Below are 21059 nucleotides of genomic sequence, written 5' to 3'. Positions count from 1 at the left end.
TCAAGTCCTGCTCAGTGCAGTTCATTCTAAAAGCCTTCCTACATTAGCAGCTGGTGGAAGTGATCTGAAGAGCATCAAGACTTCTCCCTGAGACATTCCCTGTGCACACACAGCAGACAGGACACATCTCTCTCTTTCCTCAGACCTGTCAGTACCTCCTCACTTCTTAGCCCCTAGATGAACAGAATTATTTTTTATGTGGTCTGGCCAGTCCCAGGGCATGAGACGTTCTGGTTGCTGTGACACTTTCTACCTTAGCTGTTATATCATGAGCAACCACACCTGTGCACCTATTTCTTAAAAAACTCTATCCAATAGGCATGTAACAGTGATGTAAATATTCCCCCTCCCTCCTTCTCCCTCCAAGACATTCAGATTGTGCAAACACATTTTGTTCATTTTGTTTGTGCTGAGGAGCATCCCAGTTCTCATCTCTCCGTACCAAGAAGTGCAGATTTTTACTCACCCTTCGTTCCTTGTCACCATATTCGATGCCCAAGGTATCCATGGCACGTACAATAGCTGCCAGTGACTGTATAGTGTTGCTGTAGACCACTGGCTTGTACTGCTTCACGTCTTCTCCAGAGAAGCCATCCTCGTGGATGATCCTGAAGAGAAGGCAGAGGACAAAGACCTATTGAGAATGTCATTCAGTGGGGAAGATGCTGAAAACAGAATTGTGCTCCTCTAAAGAGCACATCTGCCAGCTTGATTCAATTAATTTAGTCAGCATTTCTTTTCAGACTCCTCTGGTTGCACACCACTAATGCATGTCAGCCCAGTGCCTGGAATTAGCATCCCTTCTGCTCTTTGTCAAGGTCTCGTGTAGGGCTGGTGCAGGCAGCCCCTGCTCCAAGCAGTGCTGTAGGTGCTGGACATTGCCTCCTGTTTGCACACGGAGGTTTCCAGGTCCTACCTCATTTTTCCTGACAAGGACTATGGAAATATATTCACTGATTACAACAACCAACAGATCAGGCCTTAACAACTGAAAAAAAAAAGTGAGAGAAAACTATTTGTTGCCTGGTCCTTTTCATAGAAACTCCTGGCTGCCTTTCAAAAGGAGCAGTTCAAAATCCCCCTCTGTGCACGGGGCCACAGTCATGGATGAGTGTACACCTGAGGAACTCCTTCACACCTCCCTCCTTCCCAGGCAGTGCTGGGAGCTCTGCTGCCTGGGGGCATGTTACGTATCCCCTCAGCACTGCAAGAACAAGGCCCACGTCCTACAGCTCCATCAGCCCGTGCTGCCAGAACTACCTGATGGGGTGAGGTCCTTGGCTGGACCTGGTGCTAGAATCACTTCCTCACTGTGCAGACTGGGATAGCAGCTGTCTGGGTTCAGGCAAGCATGATTAGGAAATGAGATTGTAAGACCTGCGCCCTTACAGCCTGGTTCCTTATCTGTATGCACACAGCTAGCCTGCAGGACACAGGAAACACATCCCTGTGTTTTCTCAGCACGGCATTGCAGTGGGCTAAGAAGACTGACCCCTCATCTCTAAAAATCAAGGACTAAGCCAGGGTGTGCCCAGAGAACAGCTTGACTTTACAGAGCTAATTGCACTTGACAGCAATTCTTCCCAGTGAAGACATAAGTTATGATCCTGTCTCTTAGATATTATCAGAGAGGATGATCTGCTTAGCCAAAATGAAGTTCTCCCTCGCTTGTCTGGTCAACATACAGTCCTTCAGTAATGGATATGTTCACTAATAAAACTCAGCATCCTGTCTATAATGGGACTGTTCTTTCTTTTTTTTTTTTCTAGATCACATACACAAACTGAGGTATTGACCAGTGCTGGCATCTCCCCCAGGGAGAGGAAGAGCAAGCAAGGATCATATGCAAGTGTGCAATAGATACAGTGCTGGGATGGCAGTGGAGAGCAGGGCTGGATGCCAGCCCCGTGTTATTAACAGATGACTACGTGAAGAGCAAGGCTGATACAAGCACGCCAACAGTGACAGAGCTACTTCCCATGATGTGAACCTCACGGAAAGGCTTTCTAATGCCAGTGACCAACCTCCTGCCCTCTCATCGTGGCACTGATACTGGCCTCCTGCCAGGCCTCAAAGCAACAGGGATGAAGTGGGCAGAAGATCTGGGCATCAAGCTGCCTTGCAAGGGGCAGACAAGTTGTTGAACTCCATAGACTATCCTCAATTGGAAGGGGCCCGCACAGATCATGGAGTACACCCCTCAGCTCCATGTAGCACCACTCAAACCCAAACCCTTTGTCTCCCGGTGAGAAACAGCAGGCTGCCACGAGGAGCTGCACAAAGCCATGAGGAGCTGCAGGACACCATGAGGAGCTGCAGGCTGCTATGAGACCTTCCCTCAGCTTCCCCTGCTCTGAGCCCAGCAGAATGAGAGCCCTCAGTGCTCTTCATCCTCCATGCCCAGTTTCCCATCTCACAGCCCTCCTCTGAATGCTCTCTAATAGCTTCTGAGGAATGTGTCCTTTGCTAAAAGTTGCAGTCAAGTCTGAAGACATATGGCTGGCACAAAGCACAGGGCTCTGCACCAGCCCCACCTGAGTTCAGTAGAGCACTGGCTCCTCCAGTGAGCTCCACAGAGCAGGGACCCTGTGGGCAATCAGAAAAAGCACCACTGGAAATAATGCACTCCTTGTGTTTGGCTGTTTTGGGGTGGGATTTTGGGGTACGGAGGGCTGAATGTTGGCTTGTGGGCAACTCAGAGAAGGCCTCATGCCATGAAGTTGTCCCCCAACACTTTCATATGTAAACCCTTCATGTTTGTAAGTACTCCATGTTTCTCAATTCCCTGCAGCATCGCAGGGCTCCCCGCTTTCAGCAGGCAGAACCAAGCGGTGCAGAGCATCCCTCAGTGAACATCCTGCTGACGGGGTAACGTGCTGACATCACTCAAAGCACGGACATAAAAGCGTCGCTTTTAAACGGGGCATAAAAGAACATGGAGAAAAAAAAACGATTGTTCTGTGAAATTTCTCTGGGAAGGCAGCCACAATTACTAAAAGCAGCACAGCTGATGCCAGTATTGAAGTTCTGCTGTAGGAAGTACCTACGGATTAATCAATCATACAGTTAGCACATTACCTAAGAGTGGAGTGAGTGAATCCCCACTGACTAGTGCTGTTCCAAAGACTACTAGGACACTGTGAACTGGTTTATTGTCCTATATTTTTCCCGTGTCTGAAATACAGAGGAAACTGCTGTAGGCAGGTTCCCTTTTGCAATGTGAGAGCTGGCTCTTCCCAGGGCAGAGGAAGAAAAAGGATTTAAGAGGATCCTGGGGGATGTGGTGGGGGAAGACAATGATATAATTTTTTGTAAACGATTCTAAGCAATTAAAAAGCCATTTCATTCACCAGGTGATTAATGAAACAGCATGCACTGAATGGAATGGTGAGACAACTGAATCAACCTGACTGTCTAATGTACTTATCAATGTCTACTTCCTATCCATCAGCCACTGACACAAAGCCCATATGTTTGCACATTATATTGTCATACTCATTTTAGGATGCCATTAACAGATAGGTGTTTTCTGGGGAAAAGGGCTCCACTGCAGAGCAGATCTTCTGCCACCCCCCAGCAAGTCATTAATCCTGAAGAAGAGCCCAGTGCCTCAGTGATTATTGCTTAATTACAAAATAAATGAAATACCTGGAAACGGGGGTTGCATTTCGTGTAAAGAATCACCTTGGCTTCCATTCAACAAAGCACTTACATGCCTTCAGCCTTTCACTAAGGAACGGACTTATTAAAGAAGCAAAGCCCTAGATCACTTTGTTGCATGTCTCTGCTGACATGTGTTGCCCCAGCAGCTAGGAAAGGGCAGCTCTGGATGGAGCACACAGTCACTCCAGCACAGCAGGGCTGCATCTCGAGCTGAGGAATGATCCTAGCCAGAACCCAGTTCACCCAGGTCAGTCCTGGGTGGGATACTTGTCCATCTACCCCCAAAACCTCTCTGCTCCGGATGCAGACAAGCTGTTCTGCTGCTTTCCTTCCAGCCCCTTCGGTCTAAGCCATTTCCTGAAAACGCAATGACTCTTCCCTTTATCTCCATCTGGGTCCTCTACCTTGAGAGAAGACTCAGTCCTCACTTCTCTGACTTGTCAGGTTGTGCTACCCACCTGCCTTTATGTAAGATTTGCTGTAGCTTTATCTAGGCTGTTTCTCCAGGACACTTTATGAAAGTCAGGTGGGACTGTATCAAATCCTTCCCAAAATCTAGATATGGCATTAACTATTTCTCTTCTACTTCCTACCAAAATAGAAAATGAGACCAGTTTAACATGCCTCATTTTTTAATAATCCATGTGGGATGTCACTCATCTCCCCTTTTATCTCCTAGGTGCTTACAAATTGATTGACACAGCCCTGCCTCATCTCCTGGACTTTGTAACTGCTCCAAAACCTCAAGTAAAAGCTGCTGAAATGTTTTCTGCTAACTTCCTGCGTGTGTGGCTTCAAACTGTCTGCATCACTGTAAAAGACATACGTGGACATTTCCAATTACCTAGCAGAGAAAATAAATCCCATACTGTTTCTGTTCTGCCTGAGATGATTTACTTTCAATCAGAAGGATGTTTCCAGCTGAATGGAGTTTTCCCATATCAGCACACATCCCTAAAAACTAGTGATTTAGTGAAACTGGGCAAGAAATCACCAGGGGATTATTACAGTAGGAATCTACTGCAAGCAAACACCTTGCAAATGAACGGTCCAGTTCCTATAAAATCAATTCTTGCTCCTCACCTTCATCTGAACAAATTAAGTCACTTAAAGGTCACTGCACAGCTTTCGTGCAGCAACGAGCTCCACCTCCAAGGCTCCAGGTAGCTTGAAGGAGGCTGTAGGGTCTCAGCTAGCAGCACCCTACCTTTGTGTTTCATATCATGTTTTCTGGTGAGGATGGGCAGAGGCTGAATCAACAGAAAAAAGAAACAAACTGTAAGCCTTTTTGCAAATGGGGAAAAGTAAGAATGCGATCATCTTACTTTGATGTACAGGGATAGGAAGGGGTAGATCAAATTCTGATGGAAAATTTTCTGCTGGACATAATCGGCTATTTTTTAAATTCATTTTTATCTTAACGTGAGGTTAAAAAAGTTTGTTTATGGGAGACGTATGAAGCTAAATTCCAGTGATTTTGTTCTCACTCATTTAATAGCCTGAAATGCGATTAAAAACTCCTGGATTATGTTGAACTAAATCAACACAGATGCCCGTGACCTTGCGTTTCAAAGACTGCAATGGCACAGTTCAGGCACTCATGACAAGGTAAAAATCTCACAGCTTCCATGCTTCTTCCACTCTGGCTGTGCCTGAATGACACACCGTACATCCTATTCCTGCAAGAAGGTCTCTGAGATGGAGATTAAGATGGCTGTTTGCCTCCAGGCCTGCTTTTGAAAAGTAAAACAACTTCTTTAATCAGGGCCATCACAAGCAGTGTCATTTGAGAAAGTTTAACTTTTTCAATCTGAATTCATAATGCCCACCCAGGAAACATGGATGGAGCTCTGTGATAAAATCCCAGCTGGGGATGATCTCCTTTCTGAAGGAAATACCTTTTGGTCACTCAAAACTAAATTCTTACCACTGAAGTATTTCTTGCATGCAGAGATGTTATTGTAACTAACTAGCTGGTTCGAGTTAAAAACTAAGCAGATCCATCAGGGGACTGAAATGTGCTGCCACAGACTACAGCCCTGGGTACATTTAATTATCTCTGATCAGAAGAACTGCGAAAATTGCATGAACCCATGCAGGGCAGAAACATTCTTGCTCTTCTAAAGCACAATGTGTGTCTAATAAGGATGCATGCAAGGAACTGATGCCTACACAAGGTCTAGTTAAAGTCAGGTATGTGCTTCCATACCTTCACTGCTGGCCAAAAAACTACAAGTGATGCCACATGGACCTCTTTCACTGCCTGCTCAGAGTGGATGCTGCTCCCACCATAGTTTTGCCTGTAGGTGAGCCACCACTGAGCTAATAAATAGCTTCTGCACATGGAGGGGCCAGATACGGCTTCTACCCCCAAATCCCTGTACCAGATATATGTATAAAACATACAGAATACTCTTTTCCTTTTTAAAACAGATGAGAACCAGAAGGAAGCATACCAAAGAAAACTGCCACATGGTGCTGTGTCCCTGCAGTCCTGTGGATTGTCTGAATCAGCCCTTAGTTTTATTGTTATTCTATTCTTAACGCTTCTCTTTGGCTCTGGGCAGCCTCAAGGGGTGATGCAAACTTGAGCTCCATGCTGTTGAGACAAAAGATGGTTTCCTGGACTGTGATCTCAACTCCCCGCCATGTGTCTATTGGGGTGAGCTGCTTCTTGCACTGTGCTTCTGGGATGTACCAACAACCCTTCCCTTGCTTGATTGGTGAGATTTGTTGCACTTCTATTTCCTGTACTCTGCTTTTCAGTGTGAGCATATAAAATAAGTTGAAGAGTGTAAATACTTTACTACATCCTGAAAGTAACTTATTGCTGTTGATAAATGAAAGACACCACTGCTGCTATTTCACCAGAAAGTAGAGCAGGGCAGCTTGCACATTACACTGGGTAGGAGCATGGTCACCCTTTGGCATCTATCAAAACACAGTCAGGAAAACTAAGCCCACAGTGGCATACCCAGAAGAACAAGTGAACCCCATGCCACATCTGGTTCCATTAAGTGCTGTGTTCAGTGTTGGGCTCCTCACTGCAAGAAAGACATAGAGGCCCTCGAGCGTGTGCAGAGAAAAAAAATCCATTCTGCTTGCTAATATAGAATAAACACCAGACTCTCCTTCCTGCCTGAAATCGGTTTCTTATGCTCCCAAAAGCAATAAAATAAAATAAAATATAACTAAACTTTGTCCAAACGGGAAGGAGAAGGAGCAAAGAAGGCTGCAGGCTGGCTGTCCCCAGCCACCCTATCCCACACCATGACAGATCAGGGCAGGCTGGGGCTTTACGTAACGCCAGGGCACTGACACAGCTTGGTTCTACTGAAATTTGGAATTGTGTAACTTTGATAACCTGCCCTCTCCCAGGGCCTTTAATATTAAGATCAAATACTGACAACCCCACATGCACCTAATTAGCTTTAATGTGTGTCCTGCTCTGCATAGTGAGAACAGTAAAGAAACTCAGTCAAAAACCATTAGACTCGGATTTCTTTCTATTAAGGAAAGACAGCTGTACAGCACATATTCCTGCAGCAGCGTTTGCATTAGATGAGATTGCATTTTTCTGTGGAAAAAGCCTCGGGGCCAAAAGGGTTTCAGATAGCACCAGAGGAGGCTGACAGCTGCGCTCATCTCCTTTGTGCGTACCCAACAAATAATGCAGCAGAAGAAATAGGGTGCTTGCTCAGAGTGCCTTGCTTTCTGATCCCATGCAATGGGCTATGTTGTCAGTCTATTTTGTCCACGCTGCCTGGGAGCAATGAGATCCTCCAGGGAAAAAATCCACTGGGCTGGTGATGACCCACATGCGAGAATTCTCATTAATTCCTCAGTAATGTTACATAAGGTCATTTTGTTGAATTAAAATTATTGGGATTAATCCTCTTAAATGTTCTCTTAGATGCAAGAGGGCTCCAACTGCAGCTGGATCATCCCACAGCTGGTTCTAGAAAGTCAAAACAGTGTTTTAAAGACCCATAATGGTTTTGTTAAATTCACCCCCTGAGCAAGGACACAAAGCAGCTTTTTATGGCTTTTTTAGATCACTTACAACTTCAGTAAGCTGTCATTAACTATCAACAGAGCCTGAAAAATGAGGCAAGTGGGTTCAATGTCAGTTTTACTGCCCAAACCTCCATAACGTCTTTGCTCTCCCATCTGCCTCATCTGAGGTGTTTTGATAGTGGAAGGTGACTTTGCCTTTCAAAACCTTCTCAGATTTTGGGCTCCATAACCAAATATTCTGTGGACAATAGAGGAAACAGGGGGATGTACTCAGCCTCTTTATCTGCTTATGTATTTCATCCTCAGTCAAATAACACCACCAAATCCTGCAACAAAAATAAAGCTTTGGTGGCATGTATGAAGTTCCCAGCCCTCACACGACAAACACAGCTTTCCAAAGCCCCCCAAAATCCACTGGGATTCCAAGCTGCTGTGTGAAGGGCTGAGCTCCACAGAGCTGGGTATCTGGGTGTGTGCATGGCTGTTCTGTCACTCACCAGGAATCATGTGCTGCCACAAAAACACTAAGATAACATAAAAATGCTTTAAAGCAGCTTTGCTTTTTTGGGATATCGAGTCTTGAAGCAGTAGCTGATGTGTTTGATCAGCTCTGGTAGCAGATCTTCAGTATGCAGTACTTCTGGTGTTTTAACGTGCTGAGCAGAGATGGAATTGATCCTGTCAAAGGCGATTCTGCTGTTCCTCACCCCCTGTTCATCCTTGCTGTCACAATTACTTCTCATGGGCTCCATCTCCAAATGCTGCCCTTGCCCCCAAGCATGCTGCCAAGCTGCCTTTAGCCCCCACTAATCTTAGCTCAGAGATCTTCCAGCCATGGTGTTCCCGTTCTGCACCACGCTGCTTTTCCATTCGAGGATGCACTCACACACTGCACCTTGCAGATCACACTCTGAGGGAGAGTAGCTGGTTGATGGCAAAAAGACCCCGAAAACTGTAATGGATCCTCTGCTGCTGGAGAATTTTACAATGAAAATGGAGAGTTGTGGTATAGATGTGACAAAAATCCTGGGCAGCAACAGCAATTTGGCCTCTGTTGCTCCTGCTGCTGCAGGCAGCATAAAGCCAAATCTCATCTGTGTAACTGTGGTTTTTCTTGCAATGAGGGTGCATAGCTTCTGCTGCCTGTACTTACTGGAGCTTCTTGGAAATCTCTACTTACAGCTGAAGCACAGCTTGGATGGAGCAGCAGTGCCTCTCAGAAACAGGGTGTCACAGCCCGCCTCATGCCCCCGCTCTGAGCCCCTGCACCACGCTGCTCATGGCCACTGCGTGCACCGAGGCTTCCCCGGCTGAAGGGGTTGAGCTGAAACATGGCACATACAGCACTTTAGGATTCCACCCGCACTGCTAATAAGGTTTTGCAGCAGGAAGGAAGGATGTTGCACTTGTGATTAATTACATGCACTTGAATATATTGAAATGATAACTTTCTACACTTGTACTCAGAGAACAGGTTGCCCAAAGGGAAGACAAATGCACGGCTTCTCCCTGACACCTGCCACAAGCATTCAGGTAAATAATGTTAATCCTTCAGGATTTCTCATGTGCAGCTGATGCTTAGGAAACACCAGAGGCGACAAGATGTGGACAAGCACACAGAGAGGGACTTGTTCCAGGCAACGGAAGGCTCGGCCTCTGCTGCTCTTCTCCCAGCTGCCCAAAAAAGTGAGAGGAGCAATTTTTTCCCAGCGTTTCCCCGATGCTTGGAGTCTATTTCAATGAGCTATGGTTTGGAAGAGCACTGGAAGACCTTGGGCATCCTTGGTGCCTCACAGCACATCCTAGCACCCAGGGCCGTGCTCTCGGCACTCCAGGTGATTCAGATCACCCGGAATTGGTAACCAAGGACTGGTTACTGGCATGCAACAGCAGGGCAGCTCCCCTGTCCTGCCCCCTGTCCACATGTTCCTCAAGCTCTGTGCTGGCTCCCGACAGGGCAGCTCCTGCCAGTGAGGGAGAGAGATCAACAACTGACTGTGGAGTACCCTAGGGCCAGACACTGCTGCATCTGAAAGCCTGACGCAGAGCTCGCCTGGCACTTATGCTCTCTTTGCCAGTCCCGAGTTCTGTTAATGGCACTCCCAGGAGCTCTGCACTACCAAGAAATAACCCTGAGACTGCTGGGAAGCAAGCCCCTCCAGACAGCCATCAGAGAGCCCACTTGGCTCCTCTTCCTGCAGCCTCTTTCACTGCCTGGTGGCTGCCAGAACCAGGCAGCAGCAGCAAACAGCACAGCACAAGCAGCTATCACCAAGTGTCTGTTCCAGCTGTGGTTCATCAAGCTACCTCCAGCTCTCCAGTTCTGCATATATACTATATAGGGCAGTTCTAATATAGGGCGGTTCTGCATTTAAACTGATATGTAAATGTATTTGCCCATTATGTTGGGAAGTGACCACAGTGACAAATGTCACAAGAGTGAGTAAGTTTTTCCTACTACTTCCATCAGTCTTTGTCATCTACCATGTTCTTATCTTCAATTGAGAAATTCTTATTGAATTCATTTATAAATACCTCTAAATCTTCCCTGAGAGTGCCTGAGAACAAGATGCATCACAATTTAAAGTGTCTGTCTGAACCACATTATAAAGCATTCTGCTAGATCTGGTAAATCTGCCTTGTAATAAATTCACTCCACATCTGATAGTCAGAGTTTAAGCATACTTCTGCTGTAAAATATTCCTTCCTTCTGGAGAGCTTTGATTGGATTCATGAGGCTGATGCTTAATTAGCTTACACTACTCTGACTCTCTCCTCCCACCCACATAGTCGGTGCACTGCTGGCATCTGGATGATGCGAGTTTTTGATGGGGTAAGCTTTTATTTTTCCAGAAAGTGTCAAGGAAAGTTTGGAGACCTCAGAGCATTTGAGGTTTCCAGCAGCACAAACCTTCCTCATCTCCTTGGTTGACAGCCAGTGAGAGGGACTGGTCAGGCACTTGTGATGAGTCACTGGCTTTGGATGGGGATGAGCCCTTGTTCACTGCCCGCCCTGCCTGGGGAAGTGAGTCTGCAGGGAGAGCAAAGAGTCTCCGCACACTGCCTTGTGACCAAGCATGCTGCAGATGCCCACACTGTACTGGCATCAGACCTGGAAGGACAATTACAGATTCTTTTTAGCTCACGGCTTGATTTGAGCTGTGAGCAAGCTACATCTGCCTGCATCTCAGAGGTTCTGCTCCATCCCTCACCTGCTCCTCCAGCAATGGGTACAGGCTGTGGGCTGTGTGGCCAGGGGGTCCGGAGAGGTGACTGCCTCGTGGGGAATGGCAGGGCAGGAAAGAAAATAAACGTGAAGATTATCTGGACTTTGAAAGCATCAATAAGGGAGCTCTGATTTAAGCATTTAATAGCACTGTCGGTGTCTCCTCTCTGAACAGTGATGACTGTAAATTGCTAATATCTATATAATAGATTTATAACTTATGGGATACGGGGAAATGTGTGATAAAAGGACCTGATCTATAAGCAGAGGGAGTAGTGCTGAGTAACCTAAGGCAAACAAGTGGCTCATTAGCCAATCAATCGATAAAGTTAAATGGAATAACTCAGGCTAAATGCTGCCCAGCCGCCCTAGCAGGATGTGTGCAGGGCCAGGCAGGTCCAAATCCCAGCTGGAACCTGGAGCGCAGTGCTGCCACAGCACCTTCTGCTCTATGAACAAGTTGGAGGGCTGGAAATTACCTGTATCTCCAAGGCTCCATTTCCAGTTAATGCCTAACCAAGACACTGAGAAGGGGAATGGTGGGGGAAGATGCAAAGGAGATGGATGAAGTGAGGAGGAATGTTCTCCAAGGACCAGGTGTGGCTCGGGTGCAGATGCTCTCACTGCCTGATGGCCTGGCCTCTTGGGGACTTTGGCAAGGTGATGTGCTGAAACCACTGCAGTGAGATCTCGTGGGACCAAACCGCAGCCTGAGGTAGTTCTTGAAGGTGTGAGATGTGAATCACGGGGGTCTCAGCCCCATGCCCAAAGCCAGAGTCCCACGGGATCTCAGTGCAGGGGTGCCACCCCAACTGTCCCGCACAGCTCCAGCCAGCCCTCAGCACTGCTGGCAGTCTCTGCAGCAGCTCGTGTGATGCCACTGCAGAGCAGCTCAGCTCCTGACCTGGAGCTGTGGTGACTGCTTTATTTGGCTGACGGCAGTGAGATTCCTGGGCTGTCCTTCAGAGACACCTCTCAGGGATCCCAAAATGCTCACAATATCAGGGTATCGTGTAAGATTGATCTCTCCTCTTTATTCTTAAGTCTTCTGCTCAAAAGCTCCCAGGCAGTGAGGTTTTCACCTCTTCTTCAGGAGCACTAATCCAGTGTAACATAATTCATCATTAGAAATATTTCCTGCTGTCCAGTCAAAATTTAGCTATTGACAAACTCAAATACAGCTTCCTTAATGACATTCAAGCAGCTATTTTTAGTAACAGCATTGTCAGCAGAAATAATAGGCCTGATGCATTTTTTTTTCCTCTGTAAAATGAGGATTCTGAAATTATAGATGTGAACGCCAAAAGTGCTACGACCAATTTTCACTGCTATGAAATCCGGGAGCAAATCAACACACTTCTACCCCACTTGATCACGCAGTTATGCTACTGTGTACACTAAGCAGGCACATATTCACTGGAGGACTATTTGTGACCGCAGCTGATGTTTGCTGCTAGAAACTATCCCTGGCAAGGAAGCACTTCACATTTTTTACCCAAAAAGAGCACAACTCTAAAAGAACTCCTCCCCTCTCCCTTGGCTTTTATGCATAGATCTTTTAACAACGTAAGGCTGAAAGGAGACATTCAATTCTTTTGGATTCTGTGATGGAGCATAAGCCCACGATTCCTGGGCTTCTCAGGCCACCATTAGTCCCTTACCATCTAGGTGAGGCCTGCTTCCTTACCAACACCATGCACATGGTGTGCATGGCTAAGGCTCCACTGCAGCACAGTTGCAGAGCAACTAAAAGGAAGAAAAGCTTTCTGTTCCCCAGTCATCCAAGCAAATAAGATAAATACCATTTGCCAGTTCAGGAAGATTACATGTGGCTTGTCTCTCCTGTTTCAGTTTCCTGTGCTAAGCACTCGCTTACCCATTCACAGACTCTAATGCCCTAAGCTCAGAGTTACACTCCCTCATGTTGATTTCCATGTGTACTTTAGGGTTTCTTTACATACTCAAATCCTCATTACTACTCTAAAGCCCAGTAAATTACAGGAATAGAGGGCTGATAAAAGACCTCTGAATTCAAAGTAATAGTGAGACTATTATCACTGAGAGCTTTGGTCCGGGCTATAGAAGCATGCAAGAACTGAGTGGGAGAAGTAAACTGAAATAGTTGCTTGAAGAGTTGGGATGGAAAGATTTATCTGTGCTAGTGCAACCAGCCAGGGCTCCTGAGCCGCCAGGCACAGCCCCATCTCAGAGGACTTCCACCACAGAAACATCCCTTCGTGGAATCATAGAAGTGCTCAGGTTGGGACTTCCAAGACCATGTAGTTCCAACCCCTGCCATAGGCTGGTTGCCAACCACCAGATCAGGGATCAGGATCCCACCTAGCCTGCCCTTGGGCACCACCATCCAGGGATGGGGCACCTGGAGCTTCTCTGAGCAGCAGTGCCAGGGCTTCATTGCTCTCTGAGGGCAGAATTTCTTCCTAATGCCTAACCTACATCTCCCTTCTTCTCGCTTAAAGCCCAGTCTCAACCCAGATCTCTCCCGTACCCTCACCCACAACTTCATATGACAACACTGTATATTTCTGGCTTATTTTTCTTCCAACTGCCCCTCTTTTCACTATTTTACTCGCTATATTATTTTTGCAGTGTGAACATCAGTGTCTGTGATGTCCCTGTTGTCCCTCACTAGCCTGTTCCTTTTGCCTACTGTCTTTGGCAGTCTGAATCCTTCCAGCTTGTTCATACAGGAATTCACTGCTTCATTAACCCCTGCAAACCTGCTGCAGCAGAAGGAATGACAGCACACAGGAAGCAAATGTGTCTGGGCCAAAATGAACCTAAACATGCCAAGGGAATGAACCTATGTGGGTCCAGAAGGAGAAATGTTGGCACAGCCCTTTTAACCAGAACATAAGTAAGTGAAATTCTGTGATAACCTCGGGGACTACACAAATGAAATCGCAGAATCAAACAATAACCAGAGTTCGGGTATTCTATGATTTGATTCAGGTGTTCCATGATTTTGCCCTGCAGAGCCTTCCCCATCTCACAGCCCTCCTTCAGACGTTCTCTAGCAGCTTGATCCCCATCTTATACTGTAGTGCCTAAACTGCAACCAGTGCTTGAGGTGAGCCCACGCCATGAGCTGCACCAGGCCCCAGGATGCATTTGTTTGTTTTCCCTGCCACCAGCCTGCCTACGGCTGAGAGCTATAGCCCGTACAGGGAGGCCCTGTTTATCTGTGCGCATGGCAGCACTGCTGTTAAGAGGTGAGAGTGGGAGTGTGCTTCAGGCAAAAAAAAACCAACGCAGATTACAGCCCCACTAGTAATGAACCCAGCGCAGAGAGAAAGAAATGCAGAATGTTCTAATTTTCTAAATAGATTTAATTCCATTTTGTTCCCTGTGAGTCCCTTTGCTGACAATTGTCTGAGTGGAGGGAGGAAATAAGGGTTCCAAGCAAAACATTTGTCCGTGAAGGATGTTATTAAAATGTCCTATTTGAACACTGGTTCTCCACAGGCCGGTTGCAGAGTGGGAGTGTTCTCCCTCCCTTCAAGCAGCACTGTCTAAATGCAGAATGTTTGTTGATTATTTTCCAAAAGCGCAATTGCTGTCATCTGAATTAGAGCTGCCTTGGCTTGTCCTGCCTGATTTAGCACCCACTCAAACAGGGTGGGTTCAGGAGTTCAACAAGAACTTGAGTGTCGTTGGATTTGCAGCAGGCTTAGAAAACACTTGGGAAAACAACGGGGGGAGAGAACAGACAGAGCATGCATATAAATGGGGGTGAAAACCAGAGAGGGGTCAGAGAAAAAGGAAAGATGAAAAAAGAACTGTGGTGAGTGAAAATCCACTGAAGAAACATGGTGGCAATATTCTCCATTGGGTACACTTTCACTGGGTGGTTTCAGATGGCTCGTGCTAACTTTCACCTGCAGAAGTCTTGTTTCTGTGTGTTTGCTAAATGTAACAGCCCTTCTGCAGAGAATTTGGTGCGCAGCACAGCTGTCAGTCACGTCTCAGCAAAGACATTAGCCCTACCACGTTCGTAATACGCTTTTTTTTATTGGTCTGAGCAATGCGTCCTGTCTTCCTGCAAGTACTGCAAACAGGATGAGTGTCCTACGAGGCTGGAAAATACTGTGACTTTAAACCACAAGCTAACTGAACACTGTATGGCAGGAGAAACTTGCTGAGAACCGCCACTCCTCTGTTTATTATGTGGGCAGCTGCGCTGTCCCCTGTGTGCTAGGGCCTCTTCCCTCATGAAGAACTCAGTGCTATCCCCTAAACTCTGCGTGTGTGACTGTGCTATTATTGGCACACTCAGTGCTGAATGGCCAAAGGAAAGCACTGCATTGGCTCTAGCTTTTTGCAGATACAGAAAGGACAGTGTGCACAAAGGCAAACATAGCCTCTCCTGTGCACATGTGACAGTCACGGCACAAGCGAGTTGCCATCAAATGCCTCATTCCTCCTGACAGGTCTTGTCCTAAAACAATGTCTTAAAGTCTGCAGCTGGGCGTCTGGATTTTTCATAACCAGCTAGAACTGCCAAAGGAACAGGAAAAAAAAAGCTGTAGTAGCAAAAAAGATGCCTCGGTTTGGAGAGGAAACCCTGTCCCAGCAGTTTGTGCCACCAATAGGCTCATTTGCCACCCTCTCCACAATGGATGTGTACCCTGAAGCAGATTGCTTGTGGGAAGGATGTCTACACTGTTTCATATGTGCAGAACAGTGGATGAAAGGTACTGCATAGTGATGGGATGCTAGAGCTCCTGTGGCCTACATTTCATAGAATGGTTTGAGTTGGAAGGGACCTTAAGGGCCATCTGCTCCCACTCCCTGCAGTGAGCAGGGACACCCACAGCTCCATCAGTGCTCAGAGCCCCGTTCCCTGACCTTGGCTGTCTGCAGGGATGGGGCAGCACCACCTCTCTGGGCAGCCCGTGCCACTGCCTCACCACTTGTATTGTAATGAACTTTGCTATCTTCATTCAGATCTGGATTTGGAGCTCGCAAGTGCTGCAGCTGCAGGACACCTGGTGGTACAGTGCTCATCTGTCTAAATAAGAACCCGGCTTAACATGTGCTGCACCCACATGGGACAATTGCAGCTCTGGGACAGTCCAACTTCTCAGATGCAGCACCTTTGTATTTGTTTTTGAACTTTACCTCATCATTCTTTTCTTGGCTACCCAGTGGAGCTGTTTTGGATGCTGTATTTCTCAGCCCCTGCAGCTCCTCCCCAGTATTTTTCACACGGACCAGGACCAGATCACATCAAGGAAAAAAATCTCATCAGACTGAATACTGTTGATAACAGTGTGGGGCTGTGAGCCCACTGCATGCTCACTCTGTGCTGTCTTACACGGTGCTGTTTATAACTGTACTCACAAATTGTCGATGGCATCCCTCATTACTCAGTTAAGATGCAGCAATATTCACTTCTGTAATTCCTTTGTTTTCTAAGCTAATGGCTCTGCTCTTTCCCTCTCTGTGCTGAGCTTCACCGGTAATCAATAAAAGAAGAAGGTGTACATCTCCATTTGCATAGTAATAATTGCTTCAGCACCGTCTTGCCATAAACAACTCATCCCTTACAAATGAATGAGAACACTTCAAACGCAGCAGCCTCTAATGCTGCCACTGCAAAAATCTTTTTAGCTTGTGCTGCCAGTGAGGAAGTGGGGAAAGAAATCGCAACCAAGCCAGCAACACATCAGCCCCTCACCCTTGAGGATCCTGGCTTCTTTCCAGCCTTAAAGAGCAGCAAGCACAGCCCCATGCTGAACACGCTGCCTCCCATCCCTCCCTGCTCAGGCAGAGGGTGTGTTGACACCAAGTGCTGAGAGAAGGCAGAGTGAAATGCTGTCGGCTTGGCAGAGTGGCCAAGTGCTGCTGGAGCCAGGCTGCCCCAAGGCAGGTAGCGCGGGGTGCCCAGGACCCCAGGCTGCATTTGGGAGCTGCAGTGGCCTTGATGGGCAACAGGGGAAGGACCAGACTGAATGGGCCGGCAGAGGGACTGCAGAGAGATGTGGGAGAGGAGCACTGTGCAATGAATTGGCCCTGTTAACAACCATGCGTTCCTCACAGGCACAGCAGAGGGAAAACCCAGCACCGGTTTCTAAGCTTTATCCATCTTGCAGTGGTTTCCTCCCTTGCTGTTCTTTACAAGCTTAACAAACTGAGGACTGTTTGGAAGAGATCACCCCTTAATCTGGCTTGTCTTAAGACCAATAGGAGAGGAGGAAGGCAAGGTCATGCACACCCGACCACTGAGCTGAAACATCCTTATTTATCTTCCCTAAGCTGTTCTAAATTGTATCTCCTCCAAGATAAATTGAAATAATCAAGATAAGAATTTGGTGCTACCTGTGCCTGCTGATGAAGTCCTGGCTTTCTGCACCAATTCATTATTTCAAGTGGGGTCCAAATTTCATCCCTTTTGGTCCCTTTGGTGCTAGTCATGGGAACAGACACACTGCAAAGCTGCACGAGTTCCTCCTGCTGCCCCATGCAGCGCTGCCAGGTGTCAGAAGGAAACTCACTTCCAAGGGTTTTATTACACATTCCTGCCAGTTCAAAGTTAAAAGCACTCCTCTAAAAAGCAGTTTTGGGAACGTGAATCCAGGGAACAAGACAGATGAGCACAACGCTTTTTTAGAAGCTGAGTTTAAGGTTGGCTAAAAATATGGCCTATCCCTTTCAAGGGTTATTTTGCTTACAGTGTGGACAAGAATAAAGCTATTAGTAACACAGTGTTCAGGGTATTTGAGACTGGTGTTTGTCTGTCAGTCACTCGTCATCCAGAACATTCTTGTCAACATTTGGAAGGTAGGTGGGATGTACAGGATGGCTGCGGGAGGGCGAGGAGCTGCAAGGGCTGCGAACGGGGGCAGAACCCGAGCTAAGGGAGACAGGAGGGAGGAGAGCAGGGAAAAAGGCCACTAATGAGGAAAAATACTAAAAAAAAACAACCAACAATTGCCTGGAACAGTGGAAGGTAGGGTTTGGATGAACAAAATAGTATAGAATAGGAAAAAAATTGCTGCTTACAGAAAACAGACTGAGAAAATGATCTAAGTGGAGACAATGAATGGAGATTATATGGAAGAAGAGGAAGAGAAGTCAGCATAGGAAAATACAAAACTGCATAGTGCAGTGCAGGAGCAGAGTGTGACCAGCATGGATGTGCAGAACAGCGATTGCCTGGGAGGCAGCCACCACGATCACCCCTGTGACTCGGGGCTTCCAGGGACTAGCTCACATTTGTCACACCTCAAATGCAAAGGCCCACAATGATGTGAGCTGGGAAAAGAGGGCAACTCCCCTCGAAGTGGCTGTGCATGCAGAGCTTTAGAAAAAAGGGCTCTGTGCCTGAGGAACCCAGAGACACAGGGCTGGGTGCATCCTCCAGCACTGGTCTGTGCAGTCTCTCGAACCCAGCTTGCTCCATCACCAGTTACCAAGAATGGCCATGGGGAAAGGGGCTTCCTGCTTATCCTCCCTACCTCCCCATGCCAGCACAGAACCTCTGCAGATTCCACCATTCTGAACAGCTTTCTGTTTCCCTTCTCTACAGCTGTTACAGATTCTGTACAAGAGCATCTTGCCTCCTGTCCCCTCCCTCAGTTCCTTAGGGCTGAGCTTTTAATGCTGCCACTCTTCTTCCGGACACTCTTTACACTTCACCCCGGTGCTCCCTACCCATGCAGAGCACTTTGCTGATTAGGAGCTGTCGCTCCTGTCCCATGAGCTGTGCTGGGAAGCAGCTCGGTTAAGGGTGTTCTGCAGCATCAGGGCAATAACGTGGCGGGGCAGGAAAACCCTGACCTGCACAGCCTCGGCTTCAGTGATGAAACATTTAACTGAGTGGTACTGAGGAGGTCTTGCCATTAAAGTATCGCTTGTGACAATAAACTGTGCACAGACGGCATTGCTTTCCAGGCATAACCCAGGGGATGAAGAGTTAGGCAGGATACATTTCTACTCCAGTCCATGAAGTTGGTCTAAACAGATTGAGAGCTGAGTCACTTAGAGCGATCCTTCCAAGGAGCTCATCAAACTGCGTAAACCTTCAGCCCCAGGCCGCAGCGTGTGGCTATCCCCAGCTTCACCTCCAAAGGAGCACTGCTGAGGTTGGTGGTGCTCTGTGTGTTTACACTGATAGGAGGGAGAAGAAAGTCTTGGTGCACAGAAATGGCTCTGTTCTCATTGAAGTTGACCTCAGAACTCCCAGATTTAGCTGCCTTGGCATGCTGTGCCCTTGGGAGCCAGCGCTGAGCACAGAGGGAAGCAGCAGTCATAGCCCTGAGACAGAACCACTCCTCTCCTCCCACCCATCCCCTGGGCTGGAATCTCACGCCTGCTGACTGCTAAGGCTCAAAATCCACATTGCAGAGCCTGGAGAAGGCAGCCAGGATCCAGAGCACAGCCCAAGCACACACACAGGCTTTCCCTGCACAGGTAATCGGCAGCAGGGTGTGATGCAAGCAGGAGCCCCAACTCCACTCTCTGCATTAGTTCTTGGAAGAACTTAGCAATTAAGTTGTTTTGTGAGCAAAGGCTCTGAAAACTCTCACAGCTTTGTCATAAAGGAGTTTTTGTGACGAACAATCTATCCAGCCCATCAAACTCATCCAAGTGGTCCCTCCAAAAAGAGAAGGGCTGTACACTCCTCAGGCTGAAATCCCATTTCCTCTGCTTCTGGGCTTTCAGCTCTCACCAGCCAAGAGACAGCAGATCTGCAAGGTGCAAACCCTCCTGCAATCTTTTTCTGCAGGGAACATGGGGAAATATACCAACAACGAGGTTCTAAATATTTAGGTGTTTAAATAATCGGTTTTCTCAGATTTTCAGCATCTGTTATTCACGTTGTGGTGCAGAGTTGTCCATCCTGTGCACCAAAGTATATCCACTTCTTGAAAGAGCAGAAAAGGAATTTCAGACTCACAAAGTTCAGTCTGTGTGCCGAGAGCTGCTCCAGGCCCTCTGCCTAGGACGCAGCTTCCCAGGTAACAGCATGCCAACTCAGTGTCACCACCAGAGCCTCCAATTAGGTTTTCCTGACCTGATACATCATCGAATCACAGAACGGTTGGGTTGGAAGGGACCTTAAAGCCTGCCCAGTTCCAGCCCCCTGCTGTAGGCTGGGTGCCCCCCACCAGCTCAGGCTGTGCAGTGCCACATCCAGCCTGGCCCTGAGCACCTCTAGGGATGGGGCACCCACATCTCCTATGGACAGTTGTGCCAGGGCCTCATCACCCTCTAAGTAGAATTTCTTCCTAACATTTAGCCTAAAAAAAGAGCCACTATCCTTCCTCATGGCACCAAGGTGCCCCTCAGAACTCCGTATTTTCCCCATTTGTGTAGCCACGCTGCCTGCTCTCCTAGTGAGCTGCTTTGACCTGAGCAACTGCCTCCTTCTATCTGTGCTGTAGTGCTGGCATTTTCAGTTAGGTTACAGATAATTAAAATGCCTGATTAATTAAAATGTTTCACAACAACAACAACAGCAAAAATTGCTCGAAGAAAAGCCTACGTGAAGTGAAACTGCAGCCTGCTTCGCATGAATATGCATGAAGCCCAAAGTACACCGCATTAGCTTGTGTGCAGCCTATCCCCAAAATACCTGACATAGCAGAGGAGGAAGAAAGTAGAGGTTAGGAGGGTACAAAAACAGGGACGTACAATTCTGCATTACCCTCTGTATTTCCCCCTCTGCTACAACAACAAGTGTATGGAAATGGTTCTCACTGCAGCCAGGTGAACACATGGGTTTTCCAGGGAATTATGTCTTGGGCAGTGCTCCTGCTCCTGGCTCTGACTGTCAGCAGTCACCAGAGTCTGCACAAGCTCTTTCGTAGTGCTGTGAGAAGTACAGAGAAAGAAATATGCTACAGAAAGAGAAATGTGTGTTAGCAATTGACTCTGTTTCCTTTTCCCTTTGTGAAATCTGTACCATAGCGGGAGTCAGCTCTGGTGACACAGAGCTGAAGAAATCTTTGTTGCTGCTCTGAAAGCCCCGCAGCAGAGCATCATTGTCCAACCACTGATGAATGGTTCCACTGGGAATCCAGATCCTGCTCTTTCGGGAAAGCAGCAAGCCTCAGTAAATAGCTATTTCTATTACTGGATCTGGATAATTAACGCTTCTGCAGTGTTATAAGGTAAATACCATGTT

General features: G+C 47.3%; 1 protein-coding gene across 3 annotated transcripts in view; it reads right to left on the bottom strand.

Moving 5' to 3' along the window:
• Window positions 1-21059, bottom strand: part of GNAO1 (G protein subunit alpha o1) — a 116071-nt gene that overhangs the window by 73142 nt on the left and 21870 nt on the right. For all 3 annotated transcript variants that reach the window (XM_065733477.1, XM_065733475.1, XM_065733474.1), the window contains exon 3: window positions 467-608. In XM_065733477.1, the coding sequence (XP_065589549.1) occupies window positions 467-608 (142 nt within the window). The remainder of the gene's footprint in view (window positions 1-466; window positions 609-21059) is intronic.

Source organism: Cyrtonyx montezumae, unplaced genomic scaffold, assembly GCF_038088225.1.
Source record: "Cyrtonyx montezumae isolate F1298 unplaced genomic scaffold, pur_monq_1.0 scaffold_17, whole genome shotgun sequence".
Lineage (NCBI taxonomy): Eukaryota > Metazoa > Chordata > Aves > Galliformes > Odontophoridae > Cyrtonyx > Cyrtonyx montezumae.
This window is presented reverse-complemented; position numbering and strand designations above follow the sequence as displayed.